The 19,067-nt window shown below is 28.9% G+C and overlaps 3 protein-coding genes across 6 annotated transcripts; 1 reads left to right on the forward strand and 2 right to left on the reverse strand.

Moving 5' to 3' along the window:
* The first annotated feature begins 250 nt into the window (after positions 1 to 250).
* Positions 251 to 1,198, forward strand: LOC124842993 (uncharacterized). The gene has a single exon (XM_047319614.2). The coding sequence runs from the start codon at positions 512 to 514 to the stop codon at positions 989 to 991; it is 480 nt and encodes a 159-aa protein (XP_047175570.1). The 5' UTR covers positions 251 to 511; the 3' UTR covers positions 992 to 1,198.
* Positions 1,199 to 2,759: 1,561 nt separating this feature from the next.
* Positions 2,760 to 8,312, reverse strand: LOC124842992 (uncharacterized). Of its 4 annotated transcripts, none has more exons than XM_047319610.2 (13): positions 7,929 to 8,300; positions 7,067 to 7,349; positions 6,059 to 6,128; positions 5,394 to 5,590; positions 4,962 to 5,037; positions 4,794 to 4,877; positions 4,631 to 4,710; positions 4,149 to 4,275; positions 3,887 to 3,946; positions 3,750 to 3,800; positions 3,504 to 3,662; positions 3,202 to 3,334; positions 2,760 to 3,128 (listed from the first exon to the last, which is right to left on the reverse strand). In XM_047319610.2, the coding sequence occupies exons 2-13, from the start codon at positions 7,222 to 7,224 to the stop codon at positions 2,959 to 2,961; spliced, it is 1,365 nt and encodes a 454-aa protein (XP_047175566.2). In that variant the 5' UTR covers positions 7,225 to 7,349; positions 7,929 to 8,300; the 3' UTR covers positions 2,760 to 2,958. The 4 variants fall into 4 exon arrangements, with proteins under 4 accessions (XP_047175566.2, XP_047175567.2, XP_087964371.1 ...); XM_088108244.1 differs by having other exon boundaries at positions 2,976 to 3,114; positions 7,929 to 8,312; XM_047319611.2 differs by lacking the exons at positions 7,067 to 7,349; positions 7,929 to 8,300 and adding an exon at positions 6,739 to 6,819.
* A 9,611-nt stretch (positions 8,313 to 17,923) lies between these two features.
* Positions 17,924 to 18,714, reverse strand: LOC148201477 (oxidoreductase/transition metal ion-binding protein). The gene has a single exon (XM_088110344.1). The coding sequence runs from the start codon at positions 18,541 to 18,543 to the stop codon at positions 18,169 to 18,171; it is 375 nt and encodes a 124-aa protein (XP_087966470.1). The 5' UTR covers positions 18,544 to 18,714; the 3' UTR covers positions 17,924 to 18,168.
* Between the last annotated feature and the right edge of the window lie 353 nt (positions 18,715 to 19,067).

Genomic DNA, 19,067 nt, shown 5'->3' on the forward strand with positions numbered 1-19,067 from the left:
ATAAACAAATAATAAATTTATATTATTATTAGTTTATAATAAAAAAGGTGTAGTAATCTATTACAATATTCTAAAATGATTTTTGGAGTACATGACTTTTTTATTTGTAGTCGGATTCCATGACTTGTGTAAATCCGTAATTTAAAAAAATTGTTGTTTAGATCCATAATTTTTTTGTTTAAATTTGTCTATATATACTTACAAAAACCATAAGTTTGAGATGATGAAAAAATTGTAAAGTTTGGTGAGCTTCCCCGTTTCATTTTCTTGAGGTTCATTGGCATTGGAGAGTTAATCTTTCAATTTTCACACATGGACAACCAGAAAACAGACATTTCACCTTTTGAAAACCCTCTAAACTAACCAACCCCTTTGGTTCCTCTTTAAGAAACTCACCATTTCTCTCCCTCAAGGACTGATCTTGCCGTCCAAGAGCTCCACCCATGGCTACCCTTTGAGAATCTCCACACAAAAATTACAGAGAAAGAAAGATCATAGTACAAGTTAATTAATGGAGGTTCAATCTCCTTCGGTGAAACGCCCCTATGACATCACCATGTCAAGAAGAACAAGGAAACATCAATTTTCAGTGCAAGGCAACGAGAAACCCAAATCGGCAATGGGTGATGAGAAACTCACAGTGGACACTGCTCAAACCAATGGTATTATTGCTGAGGTGAAACACGGTGGCGAGAGTGACCACAAAAGCTTGAAGCAGTTGATCATAGGAGATGACAATGAAACAAAGGGTAATAATAACAGTGATGAGGGAGGCAAGGGATCAAGAAACTCACTCGGTGAACATTTCACCGAGGAAGAGAAGCAGCATCTTCAGCTGGTTCGGATGCAACAGAAGGACAACCTCCAAGGTTTGAAGTTCAAGAAGTTGGTCAGTCGTTATGCCAAAGTTTTGGGGCATTTGCTGAAGGCTAAGCGTGATCCTCACTTAGGTGATGCAGGGAAAAAACCTCTTTTCAAGTTATCAGCTTAGGAAAATTTTTGCTGATTTCCTTCCTTCATTCATCTGTTTTCTCTCTACTTATTATTACTTTTCTACTTAGCTTTCTCCATCTCCTGTTATACTCTTGCATCTCTGTATCCTTCATGCATATATATATATATATATGGCTTGTATTTTATGCATACTAGTTGTATCATCAAAATATGTCTTATAATATGATTGATATACTTTCTTATACTAGACAATTTCATTCCTCTTAATTTATAAATTTTCTGGCATTACCAAACTAACCAGTTTTCAGTTCTGTGGATTTCTTTCATAATGTTGTTTGACTCAAGATATATAACATCATTCACAGTATAAATTGCACTTCATTTTATAAGTCAGTTTTTAGCATAATACCAAAACTGAGCAAGTAGTTTATGATACATGTATATATCTTGCCTCAAACAAATCGAAAACTGTGAAGTTTTTTACAGAAAGAAAAGGATAACATTATTTTTCAGCTTTAGAGATAAACATTTAAGAAGACTCAAGTTTCAAATGAAGAAAAGGACCATCTTAGAAAAAGCAGTTGCCAATTTTTTGGTGTGGAAAGGGAATTTATGAGTCTCTTTTAATAATTTATAACCTATTAAATCTTAGTTGTAGATGTATTCAAAAGAAGAAAACCCATGTTATTTTTCTTTTCTTCATTTTTAATGTTTTTGATAATTTTGCCAGAACATTTTCTTCCACAATTAATATCCTTTTGTTTTCAAAGTTAATAAAATTGGACAGCAATTTTGTTTAGATTTCGTGATGTTTAAGTTTGAGGTTAGTGTGATGATGGGAAAAGAAGATTAGAGGCACAAGTTTTAAAATTATGAAAAAAATGAATTGATAGGAAATAAGAAAGTTTAGAAAGTAAGACATTTTGATTAATGTTTCCAACCGACATAAGACTTCAAAATGGCCATTTGAGCTACCATCAAATTATAGCCTAGAGAAAACTAATGCACGTACAACTCATGCAACCAAACTTAACACTTTCACATTTATATCAAAGAAATTCTTTATATCAACAAAGAAAATATTAATTTTTTTTATTATTTAAAATTTGGTTAAACATAAATTAAAAATATATATATATAACAACTATAACAAAGAGCTCTTACACCTACCTTATGTATAAATTAATTTTAAAAGTTAGTTTTTTATATTCTTAATTTCTTTGAGAAGTTTTCACATATAAGCTTTATAGTGCCAAGTGGTGCATTTAGTGTAAAAAAACATTTTTCTTTTTCTTATTGGAATGATCCGTTTAAGCTTTTATGAGCAAGGCTATGCTGCAGTGTTCCCAATTTCATTTCATAATTCCTCTATTATTATTCAGTTAAAATTTTGTAGTGGAAAGTCCTAAACACCTTTATTTCAAAGTGTATTCATTAATTTATAAGATGAAATAAGAATAGAAGAAGCTATATTCAAATTATCTTGCCACCTAACTCAACTATTTAAAAAATATATTTTCGATAAATTATTTAGAAAACTTTAATCAAAACAATTTATTGCAGGAAAATTTAAAATTTACTTCATAAATGAATCTCACCTTCAATTGACTCAAAGTTTCTCAAATTACTCGGATTTCAACGATTTCATTATCAAATGTATGATCAAAACAAAAATATAACTGATCGAATTTGACATACCAAAAATAACGTAAACATCTATGTATGACTTATTCTATAAATTTATTGACATTAATATAACAAATCGACTATGCTTCTAAGTTTATGTAACACAACTTGAAAATGGATTGAAAAGGAAAAAATGGTTATATATATATACAAATAATATTTGGTAACTAAATAAACTAAAAATAAGGTTAGATGTGGAAAGTATAAGGAAATTCCTAGGTACAAATAAGATATTTCAAATAAAAAATATATGCTGGTACAAGGTTGCTGTATGGTAGATGCTACGAGAAAGGATAATGGTTATGTTGAGTGAGAAAACTAGACTAATAGTGGTGCTCTCAACGACTTTGAGGGATTTGAGAGATTCTGGAAATCCATTGTGTAAGTTACTATCACCCCAATTAGTGAACATATTGCAGGAACAACACCCAAACCATACCTCGTAACTGTAAAGGCAAACTGTGTTCCCTCAAGCTGTGAAGAGATTTCTGCATTCATCATTTCAACAATGTAAAATAAAACGAAGTGAGTTTTCTAATAAAAGAAATTTAAGAAACTTACTTTGGTTTGACTGAAGAACATATAAAGCAATCCCACATGAAATTTTGTCCAAAAAGCTCAATGATCCAACAACAAAAGCACAACCATTAAGGTTCTCTCCAATCAGAAAATTCTGCATGCTTACTCCAGTTACCTGTTAATAAAAATCATTGAAAAGATTTAAACTGTGACAAGATGAATTTATGATACTATGTTAATTAAAAACATTTAAAAACTCAAACCAAGACATCATTTCCACATAAAAGTAAGATACATATTTCTTCAACTGTTGTCAATTTAATCAAGTAAACACCATATCTTACCGTCATAAGAGCATTTGCTATGCCGATAACTACTGACACTATGTACATCACATAACTCATATTTGCACTCAAAAGAAAGATTACTGCCCCACAAAAAATCCAAAGAATGCATCCAGCAGAGTAATAGGCCTTGAGCATTCTCCCAGTCCATGAAATCTCCTACAAAGGTTAATGACCAATTTAACAGTGGAATTGGAGATTGAAAATATGGAAATGTAATGCAGAAAGATATCCATATGAAGAAACCTGTAACACTAGAGATACAACGAAGCTGCAGATGTATATGAGAGCAGGAACCTGTGCCAAACAACATAAGACAGAGAAATCAGACATGCCATTGTTCAAACTTATTTAAAGCTCAATGGACAAAATTTGTGGAGTACCAAAGCTTTGGCTGATTGGGCCATTTGAAGATCATTGATGACAAAAAAAGCAAGGTATGCCTGAAAAAAAACAAGGTATTTTGGTATCAAAATATCCATTCATATACCATATTATCATGTTTTGTTCGAAATTCAAATGCAAGAGTTATGTTTCTGAAAGATTGTCTTACACTATATTCAACCTTAACATTGAGAACACATATTAAGCCTATCCTCTTCCAAGATAATGAACACGAACATGAAAGAAAGAAAGACATACTACCTGAGAAACATTGAGAACCAATCTTGTGATCACGTAAATTAGAGCAACCTGGTAATACAGAATTCTCTTGAACCAGTAATTCCATGAAATCCTTGCATGAACCTTTCCATGTACACCTACCTTTAACCTAAGAAGAAAACAAACTCAATTCTAAATTAGTTGCTGAAACTACTCATGCAGCCTAGTTTGTAAGAACTTAGTGAGAGATATAATTGACTTGCATGAAAAATAGCTTTGTTTGGTTTAACTTCTACAATTATAAGTTCTCTCTATAAGGTAGCCGCTGAGCTTGTTAATGCTTTCAATTAATCTGGATGCAAAGGGGGAATTCAAGCATTTCTTTCCTCATATCTACCACTTAAACATACAGCATCTTGATAATGTAAAGAGTATGTACAAGATCATGGTATATCTACTATAGTTTGTGAGAGAAAAATGGCTTTAATCCAAGGATAGTGACAGAAGTAAGCCAAGAAGCACACCTGGGCTCTTTGGTTGCAAGAAGAAATACGCTCACAAAGCAACATCCAATAAAAATAGACAGAAATGCAATCCAACGATACTGCTCATTTGAAGGACAACAAAGTGATTATGCATAACAATAGATGATTAAAGATGGATCCGAATAATTACTGTGATACATACCTGATTTTGAACATCAGTATGTGTTTTTCCATCAATGACACTGAATACTATCAATGCAACTGCATACAAACTCAAGTTGGCAATCTTGTAAAGAGAATTAATTACATACATTAGTAATTAATAATATTAATGTATTGATTTGTATGGAAAGTTCACTAGAAGCTTTACCATGGTAAAAGCATTGCGACAGCTAGCCAGTGCCACTCTGCTTGTCGAGTTCAGTGTGATGCAAGTCACCATGGACCTTCAAGAGAACAATAAAAATTGGTGAGCTTATGCTAACTTGAAGAGCTAGGAGCCTGTGCCTTTTTCATTAGATTCTTCTTTTATCCATGTAAATTATCAGATTAGAGAAGTTCACTGGTGTTACTTGGTTTATAAATGAATGTTGCTTCAAATCATTCTGAGACTTGGTTATTAAAGTGGCATTTAGCTCTGGCAATTAAAGATGAAATTACAAAAATCAAACATCATTGTTACAATCAGTATGCCAAAAACATCACAAAGTAAACCACTTCTATTTTGAAATTCAAACTTATAGTTATATTTTTTAGCATCAAATGAAAATAAATAAATAAATAAATTTGATGAAATTATTACATGTGTGAAACCTGAGTAGCAGCCCAGCCCAGGTTGAAGATTGCTGCAAATATGCTATAACTCACAGTTTCAAAAGTAGATGAATAGGAACTAAAAATTTTACAAGGTAAACAAACCCCAAAAACTGAAGAAAATGAAACAGCCACCAATACAGAACCGGCACCATGCCATATCTTGAAGTGTCCAAATCTATCTATCTGTCAAGCAAGGCGAAATAAATGAGCATGCCAACCGAAATAAGGCAGGTCTGAAGCACATAATAGAACAAGGGAAAAGAGCAGCATCAAGGAAAAGAAAAGTGAAATTTTTCAAATTTCTTAGATTCTGTTTGTCATTTCTGGATAAAATCACTAATGAGATGAAGATTAAATTATTTGAATGAATTAGGTGAAGAAATGCAGTAAATTTTACTGTTTTATCATACAGCGAAGGTTCATCGGATAATATCAGGTATTAAGAAAACCATCAAGTAAATTCAGCATTGTCTCCAGAAAAAAAAATCTGGTTACCCAGTTATTATGCAGGGTAAACCTATACACAGTAAGAGCACCACTCTCTGACACAAGGAGGTATAGAAAAGAGAAAATGAAGTCAGATGAATGTGACCTATAAGAAGCATATAAAATATTTCCCTAGAATGAACGGAGAAAATAAGGCTTAAATACCAGTTCTCCAATAAATATGGTGGCAAATCCATCAGCCACTTGACCTGAAAGCATCACAGCAGCTGCATTCCTGTGAAACGGGCAGCAAAGAAATGTCAAAAAAAAAAATTTGGAAGCATCCAACAGATTTTTATGCAAGATCTGAGAGTATCATGCTTTTTTATCCGGAGGTACAAATTGAATGCATTTTATGCCTCAAAAACCTTTATCATATGTTTGTCCAAAATGATTGGAGGCATTGGTAGGCCTACTGAACATGGACCTACAAATGTTGTGGCAGATGCAAATATGACCAAGTGGCTAAGGGTGTCCAAAGGAGGACGAAAATATGTAATTCGTATGTGGGTGCAAGTTGGTTAGGATTTGCTATTTGAGTCTTGGGAAAAAGGGGTTTTTGAGGTGAAGGGGTATCAGTTATTTACCAAGTGAATTGACACTCTCCTTTGGTCTTGAAATTGTATTTTTACTACCTGCCATGTTAACTCTGTTTTAGTTAGCCATCAATATCAGTCATTTTTCTGTCTCCTTTCGTTTTCTATAGCAGGGTAAATACATATCACTAGAAGCAACCTAAGATGTAGAAAAGGGCATAGTATGGTATGGTAAACCGTAAATCTAAAGGAATGCATATAACCAAAATTGTTAGTGAGAAAAACCAGCACAATGTCAATGTCACCTACCATAGTACTCTTAGTCACACCAGTGGGTTACTTCTAACAGGCTACCAAGTTCCCCTCAGGCCAAGGTAACAACATTGTTCAGTTCACAGTATGTTCACTACAGAACAAAAAACTAAGCCATCTAAACCAACTGAAAGTATCTCTTTTTCTGGAATAGTTGCTGATAAAATTTATAAAACTAGCATGCTTGTCCAACAATTTTAAATATTATACAACAGTTCAAATATGTCAGGTCTATATTTTCCAATTTTCAAACAACAGTCAACAAGCAATTAGACAACACTTAGCTAAACGAGTTGATAAGTGGAAAAAAATATATTAAATGCACCTTGGTGAAAGTCCAATATCTGTCAAGAACAATAATAAATATGTGAACCAACAAGCTGCAGTTATGTCATTGAGCATGTGTCCCATTCCATAATAAAAGATAGGCCATCTTCCCAAGATCCTGGTATACATGTCATCTGCTTCAATGATAGTACCCATTGTAGGGCCCTTAATCAGAGCTATTACCAAATATAAACCTGCTAGGAATAAATGCAACACTTTAGCTTGCAATCCTTTTCAATTTTTCTCTCGCTTCATGTTGCTTACTTATTTCATCTCCCATACTGCAGGTAAAAAAACAAACCCAAATGTTAAAACTGGGGAAATAAAGGGTTCAGGGAGGAGAAAATGAAAGGAGATTACAGATTTTGGTTCCTCCTTCATGTAGTTTAGAACTTAAAAATTCATCCCTTTCATAAAACTAAACCAAAATAACATACTTTTCAAGCATGAAAGAAAAAAAAAACATTATACATGACAGGAACATAGATTACGATAATTCGAAACCACTTCATGGCAAAGGTTGAAAACAGATCATAATCTTTACACGACATATTATACAGGAAAACTCTAAACACAGAAAGCGAACCACAAAACCCAAATCCAAGAATTTCTACTGAAGATAAAATATCCTAAAAGAGTCATTTTTACACAACACAACCATTTGAAAATGCCATCAAATGCACTCACACCACTCTGAATTAACGGAAAAGTTCACACGTGATTGAGCAGCGACAAAAACCACACCCCCACAGTCCTCAAAACCCCACCTTTTTCAATAATACCCAGAATCTTTAACACAAAATTCAAAACATTCAAAGAAAAAATGCAACAATTCCACGAGAGGATTTGTGATCACATACAGAAACAATTTGCTAAGCTAGCAAAAGCACCCCATCATGAAAAGCACGTCCTTTTCACAGTCTGACAAACCAAAGAATCCGAATATGGAAGCCAAGTTGGTTAAAACAGAGGAAAGAACCCCAAGATGGCGACTTCAAAACACTTTGTAAATAACCAACGAAAAACGAAGATGTCATCTAGTTAACTATATCCACAAGACAACCTATCTTCACCATAGAATTGGAATAGTATGTTATGTGTGTAAAAAAACCGATAGAAAACATGTTCTCAATCAATAACAGTTTGTCTTGTTCAGGAGCCTTCGCTTTGCTCGAACCGTTGTGTGCGGTAGAACGGTGGCGGTTCGGTGGGAACTGAGAGTTATAAAATGACAACAATGTCCCCACCTTGACGTGTAACACACTTCATCGGATCCGAATGCCATGTTGTAACATGGTGTGATGCATTCCTTTGTTGAATAATAACTCCTGTGAGAAGTACTAGAATGAAAGCAACCTTCAAATATACTTTTACTTCTATTTCCAATAATTTTAGGAACACGTAACTTTGTTTTTTGTGGAATATTTTAGTTACATAATTAATTACCCTTAGTTAATATATTATTTCGTTATTGATGAAAAATAGTAACGTATTTGTCGCAATAAGACACTCTTTTTTGATACATAATTTCTTTAATTTAAAAAAGAATAACTAAATGTAAATAAATTGTGATTTAAAAGAATAAATGATCAAATAATTAATTTAATTTAAAATAACAATTATTTGAAAGGGTGAGTGTGAGAATCCTATTTTTTACAAAAATCCATTTTGATTTCTTTGGATAAATTTTATTGCAGTCATTTATGTTTCTTTTTTCGTCAACCAAACCTTAACATTTTTCTCATTCAAAATACTATAATTTGATACAATGCGAGCTCATAAACAGTAAGTTGAGGTCGCGAATGTTGGATTTCGTTTCGTCCCTAAACAATGTCATTGTGAAATCTACTTCTAAAATCGTAGTTAAACTCACGGTCTTGAAAGGTGTAAGTCCTGGAAAAATTCAATGTAATAAGAAAGTGCATGCTCTTCACAAGTGTTATGTAGCTTAGTTGACAAAAGTACTTTGTTATGGAATTTATGGTCTTGTCTTTTATTTCTATGTGTGCAATGATCTATTTTTTTAGGGTATTTTATAGAATCTATAAATTTTTTGTAATAAAATAAATGTGAATTATAAATATACTCTATATTTATATGTTTGATTGTGCTTTATATCAATCGGGTAATATCTCATTTAACAAGAAATTTAGCTAAAAAATGGGTGTAACATTTTGATATCGGAGTAGTTCGAATCTTAGGTAAACGGTGGAAAGTAGGGTGTTATGTTTTTGTTGTGTAAGTTGTATGTATATATAAAGTGAAAATTGTGTAAGAATTTTAAACAATTCAACCTCAAGACTGGCTAGAAGAATATAGATTTCTTGTGTGTTTATGGTGTGTAAAATTCGTGTAGGTCCAATTTGGTTGATTTGGTTGGTGAAAACAATAGTATTAAGAGAAATAATCTAGAATTAGTGAGAAGGACACACACTCGTAATAAAATCTAAGATAATTTTTTGTCAAATATTTTTTCTAATGATTGGATTGAAGATGGTCATGTGATTTACATTATAGTGTATGTTTTGGGTTGATTGTCTTCATATTGTGACTAATTTTATTATGAACAAATATTTGATTTTAATGTAGGAAGTTCCTTTGCATTGAATACTTTGGTTGTAGATTTTGGAGTTGTATTTTAGGTTAAAAGTTTTGCATGAACAATTGTTTTGGTGTAGCATTATATATATGTGGTAAGTGTTACATCAATACATGCACTCATAATTTTATACGGCATTTTCAAACATGCAACTTCTTTTAAGTTATTGATTTTTAAACTTTGTTGATTTTAAACATATAATCAAAACATTCATGATTTAGCATAGTGAGAATGAGTTTCTTAAATAATTATTTTTACTCAAAGAATTTTTTAGTTATTTTTAAATGAAAATTATATAAATAAAAATATTTTAATTTACTAATGATTAAACTTGTCCTACAAAATATATATTAAGTAAATCACAAAAGATTATATCTTTAATATAGGTCTATAAAAGGTAAAATAGTCTTTTTAGAAATGATATTACTTAATTAAAAAATTTACTCTTTTGTATAATAATAAGGTATAAATTATTCGATTAAATATATTTTTAAATTTTTAAATTATAATTTTTCTTTAACTTAAATTTTGATACATTTATTTTTAATTAAAAATAAATAGATATAATATTTTTAAATCAATTATGTTAGCATTTGAGTTATTTATGTTTAACATATTTTCATTCAGTATCAATCGAAAAATGCATAACAGAAAAAAAATAATTGAATTAAAATTATTATATTAATTTATTTTTAAAATTTAAAAATCAAAATATATCAAAAAATTTTGAAAAAAATCTAATTTACATTGAGAATGACTAAAAACATATTTATCTAGCATATATAATAATTAACATTACATATTTCCCATCTTTAACAATGAAAAAATAAATAAAAAAAATTCTATTGAAAGTAAACTTACTCTTATTTAAATTAAATAGATAATTGACTACTATAGTGGGGTTCCAATTTATAAAACGGTTACAGATTTCTTTTTTATTATACACTTTATAATATTTTATAGCGCATAATAGATAATAGTTTATTTTTATTTCAATATTAATAAAATATATATACAAATAATAACTTATATAATAATTTTATTATTATTATTATTTAATGACCACAATTAAAATTAATTATTGAGGTTTTATCCGCTTAAATTTCGGAAATTTAACTATATTAATGAGTATTTAATTCAACTGCTTGTTTTCTTTATTACGTGAAGTTGAATTCTCGTTAACTGTTAGAAAAAGTCTTCTATAGTTACGGATAAACATTGGTAGAAAAACTTAAATAATTTTGAAGATAGATATATACATAGATAAAGACGTGGTGCCACTTATTGCATTATCAAGTATTTGATTTAAGGTAAGACTCTTCAAGAAAGTCTTTTTGCAAATATTTTATATTTTATTTAAAGTTTAGTAAAATAGTTTTATGATTTAGATGTACTCTCTTTTATATTTTCATTCTTCAACTTTGAGATATTTTAAATGTTATAAATTAATTATTAAAATATGTATTTTTGTCTTCTAATAAATGGAATCATACAACAGAATCTGGTACTGGATATCTACCATATACGATATTATAAATTATGCATTCAATAGACAAACCGTGATAATAATATTTTATTATAATATTTCATTACTATGCAATTTAAAGTTTTTCAAAATAAAAAACAGCCATAAATAAATTACTTGTTAAAATAACGTCATTCTCTTGATAATATTTTTTACTGCAAGTATAAACGTTAATATAATTATTATTAAAAATATGTAATATATGAATTAAAGCAGTAATGTTTTGTGGCCAAAAATATAAATGAAATAATTATAGAGTGATTAAATTAATATAATACAAAAATAATAAAATAATATTTCTTAAACATTACAAATAATAATAATATATACATTGAAAATTTAATAAAAAAAAAGAAAATATCATTTTTCTGCTTTACTCATTCTTACAATGTTTTCTCACATATCCCATGTTTTTGTATGATTAGTATGATTTATCACTATATGTATAACTTGTTATATTCCGACATTAATACACATATTCGAATCTAGAAATCATATATGCTGATATTGGATTTAGTTTGAAAATGAATTATGTTATATGATATTTTATAATTACATGAATGGATTCTTTTAATATTAGTTTATTTTTCTTGTGTCTTGTTTTGTTTATACTTGTTGTATACTTTGAAATGTTAATTCGATGATATCAACAAATGAAAATAAGATTTCTATGGAGGTGATGGTGCAAATACTCAGTGATTAGTATAATAATGTTTTCTTTTGGATTATAAGTTCTAGAAACCTTTTATCAATAAGTAAATAGTTACATTTGAATTATAATTATTTAAAATAGCTGTATGAATATTTTATATACCTTCTTAGTCAATTGTTTTAGTTTTATTAACTTTGTGATATTTCTTTAACCGTGTTCCTATTAATAATAGGATGTTAAAAAAATAGTTTTACGTGTCATAATTTTTGGAGTTTCAATATATTCAAACAATTAATTTTGTAATATTAAAATTATTAGTTTCACGCTTTTAGAAACATTTCACCTAAATATTAAACTCTTTTAGAAATTTACAGTTTCAGAATAAATACTTCATAATATTAAAATTTATTTTTAAATTATATATTCTGGATGAAAAAACTTAAAACTTTTGTTTCATATTTTTATTATAATGCCTTCGAAATATGTAAGTATGAATATATTATGGATATTATTCTTTTTAGAAAGTATAAGAAATTTAAAAGGTTTGTTTTTTATCATTTTACTTAATATAGAGGAGTTGCAAAACGTAATGGCAAGCAGGCCATATACAATTTCCTTTTTTTCTTAATTTATAGGTTATGAGAAGACTTTTTTGTAGGGAACTTTTTTGTTTTTTATCATTTTTTTCTTAATTTATAAGTAATTTTATTTTTCATTTTGTTTTTTTTTTTGTCAATTGTATAATTCGAAGTTATTTTTCATATTATAGAAATTAATTACTTTTTCTTATTATTTCTGTGTTGCACCCCATAGATTACTAACTACAGAACATATGTTAATTTTTTTATTTACTGACACCCATTTTTCCTGATCACAGCCCCCACATTGATAGCATTTGCCATCATTTAAGCCAAAACTAGGGTTTTTTTTATTGGTATATGAAACAAATGGGTATCACAAAAGCAAACAAAATAAAACCTAAATCATAATCTTTGCTACAATGAAAGAAAATCACAGTAATACCAAAACAACAAGAGTCCTACTTTAAAGACTAAAATCACATTTGTAACTATACAAAAGATAATACTATATTTGAAAGTTTTGTTTTTTTAAATATTGTTAACATGAATTATTTGTCTCCCAAAGTATTATTTAAGCATGTATTTGGATAAAACTTTTCACAAATTAAAAAATTAAAACAGTGTAATTTAAATCGCTTTCATTTTCAACCAATTCTATTTTCAAATACTTTATTTGAGTAAAGCAAATTTTAATTTATTAAATTTTAATTTTCTTGTCTACATAGAATATTTCAATAACTATTAAATATAAAATATATTTTGATATTAAATTATATTTAATAATAAAAGTTGATAGTGGTTTTCCATTATTGATATTATTGATGTTGCTTGGGGTTATATTTTGATAAAAGTTTAGAATTTTTTTCATTTAAAATGAGGAAATTATTTTTTATATATCATTGGTTAAAGATTTTTTTAATATAATTATTGATCAATATAATATAAAAAAATAGCCTAATTGACATTCCTTAAAAAAGTTACAAGTTGATTAAAAATTTTACTAAACAAATTTAGGAAAAAAAATACTTTATGAATTTTAACACAATATTAAAGATCAACATGACGAATTTGGGTTTGACAATACGGTTTTTTATTTCTAAAGTAAAAATTTATGTCCATTCTTATTGGATATGAGATTTGTGTCTCATTCTCGTTCTTTTTAGTATAAAATTCAAATGAGTGTTATTCTTTATGACCTTTGAGAAAGAAAGAGATTTGTTAGAAAACATTAATTCTTATTAGATTAAAATAGTGATTACAAGGTTTATGAGAAAACTATTTATAGATAACTTCTCATGTGTACTTTAGTCTAAATGAAACTTAAATTCAAACGCTATCTAAGTGTAATCTACATGCAGCAAGGTAAGCTTCTAAAGTAACTTGCAAGGCAAGCTTCTCATGTGTAATTGGCACTTTTTGCTCCAATTATGCATCATGTTTTGCTTTCTTTAATCTTGGAAGAGTCACTTGGGCAACCATGATAACACAACTTTAGGCGCATGCATGTTGGCTCAATTTTAAATCTAAACTTATTTACAAATCTACTAAAAAACTAACATATTACAACTTTTTATTCTATACAAATATTTACAAGCCTAAAAAGAAGAAACTTTTGATATTCTTGTTTCCAAATAAGTTGAGTATTTTTGTTACTTCTTCAATCTTCTTAGTCTTGGATCCTATTATAGGTCCAAAATACTCATTCATGGATGATCTTTCATCAACACTTTGAGCATACAATTAGAAAAAGAATTTATCTTATGTAGTGGATGACCCAAACATTGGGTATGCCATAGCAAATCGATACAACGTCATCTTAGTTTGTTTGTCCTATGGTTAGAGTTATAGCATATTCCCATTACACAGTTCACCGCCTACTAATATCATACAACATTGGTTGACGTGCATTGGACACGTTAATGGATGTCATTTCGTACCGGTAAAGTTCCATTTCTTTTGTTCCATTACAAATTATAATTCATTTACTAATATTAACTTTGCAGGTTCACTTACAAGATGGTTATCCATTACCCATGGTGGACATTATTTTCTCAACCCATTGTTACCTAGAGACACGAACATGGTCTTCATTTTATATACATAGGATGCAATCATTTGTTGAGTTAATGAGAGTTAGTACGACTTGTATAAATATGGAAGACTCCTGAAAAAAAGTTTGTCATGTATTATTTTAAATTTTCAATTGTAAGTAGTTTATAGTCATTCTTTCATTGTAAGTAGTTTATATATCCATTCTTTCATTGTAAGTAGTTTATATCCATTCTTTCTTTGTAAGTAGCTTATAAACATTCATTCTTTCATTTGATTATCGTATTAAGTCAATTATTTCAATTATGTCTCTTTATATAATTTTATTCAATTAAGTCTTTTCATTATATAATGCGTTAAACTCACATGCACATATGTTGCAGATGTACACAAGTTTGTCAAAATAAATTATAAATAATCAAAGTATACAAAATCTAACATAAATAGAAAAAATGATGATCGTCCATGTACATTATGATCACCTTTACTCTTACGGTTAAGCTCATGCTCCTTAACCGACCTACGAGCTACCTGTAGGGCCTCAATAATAATATACTCCCAAGCTATTATACCCTCTGTGACGTCTCAACATGATATCATGCTCTACATGATCCTAACAACACGCCTCATAAAACCCTGAAATGACGGTATTAAACAACATAAATAAACCATTGTAAATATAATCTAAGATAGAAATGAATAGTTTGATGCTGTTTTACCAACAAAATTTTGTCGATGGACAAATATTTCAGTAATAAAAATTATAAATTACTATAAATATTCATTACCGATGAAAATATTAGTTAATAATAAAGATTTTGATTTACCAATAGATTTTACTAAAGGAATTATTACTGTCAAAATGGGTCACCTAGTTCGACCTGGCTCGGCCCACCACGGGTTGATCACTTAGTGAGTCAACCCAACCTAGCTCACTTATTAGCGAATCGAAAAAATTTGAACCCAACTTGGTCCACCACGGATTGGTAGGTTAAATAGGTTGATTCACGGGCTTACTTAATTACAAGTTCTTTTTTTTTCAATTCAAAAAAGTAACAAAAATTTTCTAATTAAAATATAAATAAAGGAGAAGGATCTTAAATTATATTTATAATCAATCAAACAAAAGATTTCATTCACACAAAGATATCACAAAATCTTCTCAAAATTTTGAATGACTTCATAGTCATTCAAGTTTGTTTTTGCATAAAAATTGAGTTACTAAAGAGAGATATGTGGAATTTTCATGTTGCCTAATTATTTTATACAAAAATAATTTCACATGAACCTATGCTTCAATATTTTATAAAATGACTAACCTAACAAAAAGTATTTATTAGAAAAATTAAATGAATTAGCGAACAAATCCGACTTTCTACGGGTTCAACTTGAGTAAATTGAGTTTTTAATAAGCTGAGTTCAAAATTTACTCGTATCAAAATTTTAAATGCACCTTTTTTATTGTTTAGTAGTCGAGGTCACAAATATAATAATTAAACGGAAAATATTACCTCAACAAGAGTGGGGTTGAGAACAATTTTAATACGGCATCCTACTTGAAAGTATTATAATTAACAATTAACTATATGTTATTTTCTGTTGTAATCGGACTAGAATATTAGAAGGACGTAAGTACATACATATTAAGACAAGTATTTACTGAAATTGATGTTGTATTTTCCTTCTCTTAGCACGTGATGTGTGACAATTCTGCACACTACCTTAAAAAATATTAGAGACAAGTTTGTCTTTCAGAATTTCTTTAGAATCATTTATTACATACATAATTTTGTGTTAAAAAAATTGGGTGGAAAATATATACACTTTTTTTCATGTAAAATATTTTTCACACTTTTAAAAAAGAAAAAACTCCGCTTCAAATACAGGTGAATTAGTATGGGAAAAATGATCAAATAACATATTTTCAATACTTAAAAAATCATCTACTTTTATATTGGTTATATAATTATATAATTTATTTTACAAATAAATATTCTAAAAAAAAGTATAATGACTTGTTTAAGATTTTTTTTAATAAAAGTGAATTTGAATTTAAAATTCCATTCTTTCACTCATTCACTTTAACTCTTATTCTTACTTCTACTAGTTCTCACTTTAGTTTTAGTTCTAAGTCTCGCTGTCTTAATTACTTTTACCTTTATTTTGTACTATGTTTTTGTTAATTTTTTATATGAATTGAGTTCATATTATGTTAGTATTGTGCCTGGATAAATTTTCTTCTTTTGAAATATCTATCAACATTATCGTCTACAACGATTTTCATAAAGCTGTACAACCATTTTCATAAGCTCGTATATGAATGTGATATATTTAATATCTAATCTTTGATTTATTTTTATATGGTATTCATCAACTGCATACAATCAGGTAGTCTTTTTTTTTTTCATTTTTGTTTTGATTATATTTGGTGTTCATTTTCATCTTCACTTTCATTTTATTTAGTTTTGAATTGATGTGTATCTTTGATTTTATTTTCTTAGAATTTCATTATAATTTTATCTATTGATTGAAGAAATTGATGGAGTGAAAATTATGGATGTGGCATGGTTATAAAAGTTAATAAGAAATGTATTTTGTTCCTCTGTTGCTTATTTAAGGAGGGGAAGAATATGATTATTGATGACATTGACTTACTCCTTGAAGATGTGTAATAGGTATTCTGAATCACACACATTTTAAATAGAGATATAAATTAGGTGAAGAGTAAATTTTTTTAGAAGAAATATAATGTAATAATAGTCAAAATTTGATATTTAAATATTTGTTCTATGCAATTGTAAGAGTTTAAATTTTGTTGTAAAAGTCATTTGCAATTCCATCCAGTTTTTTCCATTTCATATTAATCAATTTAAAGATACAATTAGAAAATTAATAATATTATCTTAATTCCGTTTGAAAAATGATAAATAAAAATGAACACATCTATAATAAAAAAGTCATTATAAAGTGTGGGAAAATATTACTTATCGAATGTAATCTAGTTTATGATACATAACACAGTAATCTTAATTAAATGATTCATTATTTCATGATATATTTAAGTAAAAATAGTAACGGATCGGATTAGATCAAACATGAACAGTATCTATCCAGAAGTATCTATCGTTATCCCACATATTATATTTGTGAATATAGCTAATATATTTATAAAAAAGTATTAAAATATCCACCTACTATTACTCATAAATAATAATAAATAATGCAGGTATCAACTAATCACCACGGTTTAATCAGGAAATAGAAATAGTTTTGCAATCTGTTTACCTAAGCATGTGGGAGCTGACACATCTTTTTTACTTTCTTTTTAACATATAAAACCACTTTCCCATTCTTTCTCTTTCTTTTTTCCTTCATTCTCCATGAAACTTGATCATTCAAACACCACCATGAATTCTTTGGCCACAAACTATTATAATAATTCCTTGGTATATAATGTAAATAAATAACATAATATTTAAGAGGGTACTCAAATCAGTGATTAATTATACAGAAAGTATCTATTTCTAAAAACTGAAACTGATACAGCTTCACTGCAAGAACAACCGACCCTTTTAAACAGAAACAGAAAACGAATACACAAAAAGGTGAAATCTCTCGTTTCATCAAAAACACTGAGAAGAAACTAAATTACAGTAATTACAGAGAAAGATCCATATGTGATGATGCACTGTTTTCACCTGGAGAGGAGAGGAAACCAGCGTTCTTGGAAAGAAGACTGGTAAGAAACCATGAAGAGAAGAAGAACAAGAAGGAAGCCAACACCCCAAGGAGTTCCACCTGCTCTGTGCAGTGAGTCTCTCTCTGGCAAAGGAAGCAGTGAAGAGAAGACCCCTCCACCACCACCATAGTTTGAAAGGAAGTGCACGACTATCAGAAGCAGCAGTGGAGAAACCATCAACACCAACTTCAATTGGTCCATGAAGCTCTCCATTATTGGCTCGTAGCTTGAGTACCATGAGAAACCGAGGAACACGAACAAGGTAAGCAAGAAGAAACACAGATGCAGAGGTAGAGCAGGTTGAGAATTTTGAGAAGAAGGGTAGGCCATTTTTCTGATCAAACTGTGTTGTTGGTCTTAGCAGCTGTTGCTGTTGTGGAATCTTTGAGGAGAAAATTAGCAGCAAACGAGGTTTTATATAGAGTTGTTAACATGCTAACTGCTGTCGAATCTAAGTAAAGTCTCAAGTTTTCTTTTCTGACTTTTAAGCTCCTATTTTAAATAACAAATTTACACCTATCTTTTAAATCAGTCTATATGCCTCATTTTTATACAAATTTTTTTAGATGAAAACTGTTCCCAGATATTTAATATACCGAGGTGCAGATTCAATTATTGTATTTGAATTATTATTTACTTTAAAATTTAAAATTTTGTTACGGTTTTAAAAGCATCTTGATAGATATATATTTAAATTACTTTTGTTGTATATTTCACATCTATTATAAATAAGTCAAATACGTAATATATAAGTGAAAGAAAATTTTCATTATAAATTAATTTTATAAAATTAAATTAAGTTTAAAGTTGAGAAATGGTATTAAAGTTATTTAAAACTTATTTTAACAAGTGTT

This window comes from Vigna umbellata, chromosome 3, assembly GCF_029865625.1.
Source record: "Vigna umbellata cultivar VRB3 chromosome 3, Vumbellata_1.0, whole genome shotgun sequence".
Taxonomy (NCBI): Eukaryota; Viridiplantae; Streptophyta; class Magnoliopsida; order Fabales; family Fabaceae; genus Vigna; species Vigna umbellata.